General features: G+C 39.9%; 1 protein-coding gene across 2 annotated transcripts; it reads left to right on the top strand.

Annotated features, from left to right (window-relative positions):
• The first annotated feature begins 659 nt into the window (after nt 1–659).
• On the top strand, nt 660–3,634 carry znf593 (zinc finger protein 593). Of its 2 annotated transcripts, none has more exons than XM_036542885.1 (4): nt 660–908; nt 2,056–2,270; nt 2,573–2,635; nt 3,086–3,634. In XM_036542885.1, the coding sequence occupies exons 2-4, from the start codon at nt 2,071–2,073 to the stop codon at nt 3,210–3,212; spliced, it is 390 nt and encodes a 129-aa protein (XP_036398778.1). In that variant the 5' UTR covers nt 660–908; nt 2,056–2,070; the 3' UTR covers nt 3,213–3,634. The 2 variants fall into 2 exon arrangements, with proteins under 2 accessions (XP_036398778.1, XP_036398779.1); XM_036542886.1 differs by lacking the exon at nt 660–908 and adding an exon at nt 917–1,013.
• The last annotated feature ends 254 nt before the right edge of the window (nt 3,635–3,888 follow it).

Here is a 3,888-nt window from a genome sequence, read left to right as displayed (position 1 = left end):
GTACGCACTTACGACGTCATGTGATTCGAAAAGGACTGCTTCAGGTAGTGAGGTGATGGAAGACTGAATTAAAGGGGACACGGGCCCGACGCCGCGAACATATCAGTTTGGGAAATACCATGAAACCTTCATTACAACTCTACAACTCAGTTGTCTTTTCCTCTGGCAATACGTTTCTGTTAAGCAGAAATGACTTTGTGACATCTGATGTAGCAAGCAAGAAAAGCATCTAGCTAGCTATCTTACTACGTGGTCGATTAAATGCCAGTCTAAATCAAGGGTGGCTATCCAGTTCGTAATAATAATAATAATAATGATAATAACATCTATGGAGCAGGTATTATTGATAAACATCGAAAAGGGTATTTTCTTTATGATAATGGTAGCTGCTCGCATGTGCCAAATGTTTCGTTGTCAAAGCGTGATTTAACATCTTCAGATCACCCAAAAGCTCCGCTAAGGGAGTGACAAAATGTAGCCGAACGCAGAAATTATTCTCATGTGCATCATCCTACCGAACCGGGACACAGCTTTCCCAAAGCATCTGTATGACATGATATCTAGCTGACTGATTTATTTATGAATCTCTAGCAATCGTGTAGGATTCTGCGCATGTTTTTAAGTATGTAATTTCCACGTTTTTCTAAGCTTGGCAAGTTATAATCGCGACACGTTTCGGTGGTGTGCATCAAGTTTTAATCACCCTGTATGCTTAACAGTTTATGTTTTGAAGTTGTTCTCTAGTACTCCTCCTACCGATGATTTTGTGTATAGCCATTTAAGTGTCACGGAGAGAACCAAAAATATTGACCCGGAAGTAATCACTGCACAGGTTGGTAGTAAACACGTGTTGGAGGTCTGAAGAAATTCTACTTTGAAATTTGGACTGAAATCCACAGGGTAGAAAGGTAAGACATGTCATGTTATGACATGAATCTGACTGAATTTGTGTGAATTCAATTCAACCAGATAACCAGAGGGCATAGGTATTCCCTAACGAGGACGCTGCCGAGGTAACGTTAAAGGTTAAAATAGCTAACTAGTTACCCAGCTAGCGACAATTTGAGTGACATTTTTCCGCAAGACTGTTGCTATCTAACTAGAGAGTCAGACAGTGGCTAAAAGGTTGTACTTACACGTTTTAAAATCTTGTCTACTCTTTGTGTAACGTATAAGGTGCTGCCAGTAGATTATGGATTTTTGGGCAGCGAGCTAGTTTGTCAGTATGACACGTTCTGTGCTGTTTAATGTATTCTCAGGAAACTTAGTAAAGTTAATTTGTATTTATACATAAACACACGTAAATAAGGTGTCATGTAAACAATAAGCTTAATTACGAAAATGATGAGTGTAAATTTCAATTTTCTACTTACCATAGGTCCCATATCACTAAATCAGTTTTAATTGACAAAGATTATTTCTAATCTGTATTAATAATGTGTTCAGGGGTGAAGGAACATAGAAGTAGAACGTTGTGGTTGAATCATTCTGTTAGCACAATATATGTTAAGTAATCCGTATTTTTCATGAGGGACTAACTCAGTTATCAGTTCAAGCAAAAGAAATAAAAGATATAAACTTTTTTTGCTTGTTTTTAATAGTCCTATGAAATTACAAAATATGTGATATGAATGAGAATGAGTATGCACATAGCAGGGCTGGTAAAGGAATTGGATATAAAGGTGTGTAACTCGCAAGCAGAATGCCACAAGGAGACACTAGCCATTTCACCAGAAAGTGTCAGGCCTTGCCTAAACAGACATGCAATGTTTGTGCAGTAGATTTTCCCAGGAAGTTTACAAATTGGTTCTTGGTATGTGAAGTTTTTTTCAGCTACTGGCACAGACGTAGTCTTGATACGTTAAAAGTCTCAAGTAAGAACAAAAACCACAATGCGCAACGGGTCCCCAAGACCTGGCTTTAGCAACACTGCAGCTAGTCTGTGTGGAGTCAGCTGCAGGCATGTGATCCTCTTACTTTAACAGGCAAAGCTGTTGTTTCAATTTCAAAGCTCTTGGCTTATAAAGTGATGCCACACATCTATTTTGACTTCAGACCTTACCTGAGGCCATGGGCAAGTCCAAGCAGACGGGCAACCACAAGAGTGATAAGAAGAAAAACATCGCAAAGACATGGAAAACGAAACGTCGGACCAAAGATCTTGATCAGATCCACAATGACATGAAACCAGGCAATGCAGCCAAGCTTCTAAGGCAGGAGGTGGATTATGATGTCACAGGCTGTGCACAACACTACTGTCTCCACTGCGCGTAAGTGCTTCCCTCACTAAACCAAACCTCAGTAGATTAGCACCAGAATATACAGGCTAGAGGAAAAAGTACAGGTGCTCAGAAGTCAAGGTTACTATAAATAAATACAGTAGCATACTCTGAATTGCAAAGAATGTACAATTATTGACTTTAAATATGCTGCAAAGGTCACAATTGCTTAAGGAGCTATGAAATAAAATCCTGACTATGCAGAACCTAGTGACTTGGCTTGTACCTGCTTGCTGGCTCATCTGGAAATGAGCGGAAAGCCTGAATGGTATTTTCTGTGTTTTTCACCACAGGCGATACTTTGTCGATCTGAAAACAATGAAGGAGCACTTCAAAACTAAAGTCCACAAGAAACGGTAATGTTTTCACCGCAGTTCATTCACACATGAAACCCTCTGAAAAACAACTGTTGTCATAAAACAACTCAATGATGGTCCTTTAAAAAATAATTCTGGGGCAAATTTCAAGTTGATTGTACTTAGTATTTCTTTAGCTTTCTCCTCTCCATCTAACTGAACACACTCATTACTGTCTTTCCAGAAGAATTTAAATAAATTTCAAACAGCATTTGGACATGTATATGAAATGATGAGGAAATTCTTCTTAGAAAAAACTGAGCTTGTGTGCTCTTACTTATACTTAAAAAATCTTGACTTGTGTCAAACGGAAATTGGATGTGATGAGCAGGGGTAGTGACTCACAGGGCTCTGGAACTCTGGTCCCTTCCATTGGAAGGCCAGTGGAAGCACGCAAATGCACCTCCTGCTCTTCTGACTATTGGATGCTCTGTGTTCTACCTACTGCAGGCTGAAGCAATTGAGAGAGGAACCCTATACCCAGGCTGAAGCTGAGAGAGCAGCAGGGATGGGCTCCTATATTCCCCCAAAGACCATAGAGGTTCAGACCCAGCCTGTGGAGGAAGACATGAGCTGATCATGAACTGCCTTGCCACAGATATTTTAACATTGCACATTCTGATCAGATATTCAGCTCCTTTGGTCCTGTGGGTTCTGGGTGGTTACAGGAGTTTCCAGTTTTGCTGAACTGTGGATATGCTGTCAACCATGCCTCAGAAGCTAGAAAACCAGAACATTTACAGCTTTAAGAATGGTAGAGACAGAGCTTTCTGTATGAAGCAGAGTGAGCTGACTGTCTGATTAATATATAGGAATGTGTGACATCCCCCCACACACCCCCAAGGCCTTACTTGTATGTGCTGGAAATACAGTTCTGTAAGGGTCTGAAGTGTTTTTTTCTTTTTGCCGAAAGGATACTTTGGGTGACATAATAATGCTGCTCTTACTTGTCTATACACATGTAAATATGTATTCTGGGTGTATGTTTGTATAAAATATTGTGTGGAGTGGTATAGACAATAAAGCATAAGCATGCTTTGAGTGTCTGAGTTTTTTGTGCAGGGCTTATTACCTGAGTTTTAAAAGCTAGAATTGACTGGCAGAGGCTAGTCAAAATCACAGGGACCCATTGACAGGTGACACACAGCTGACAGGAACTGTTTTTAAAAGCATTATACTTTTTTCTTTTGAAACCAACAGATGCCATGCATAGTTTCAGTGCAGCCTGTGTTTCAGTTCAATTTCAGAGATTT

Source organism: Megalops cyprinoides, chromosome 12, assembly GCF_013368585.1.
Source record: "Megalops cyprinoides isolate fMegCyp1 chromosome 12, fMegCyp1.pri, whole genome shotgun sequence".
Classification (NCBI taxonomy): domain Eukaryota; kingdom Metazoa; phylum Chordata; class Actinopteri; order Elopiformes; family Megalopidae; genus Megalops; species Megalops cyprinoides.
The sequence above is the reverse complement of the archived record's forward strand: the minus strand, read 5'-3'. Positions and strand labels throughout refer to the sequence as shown.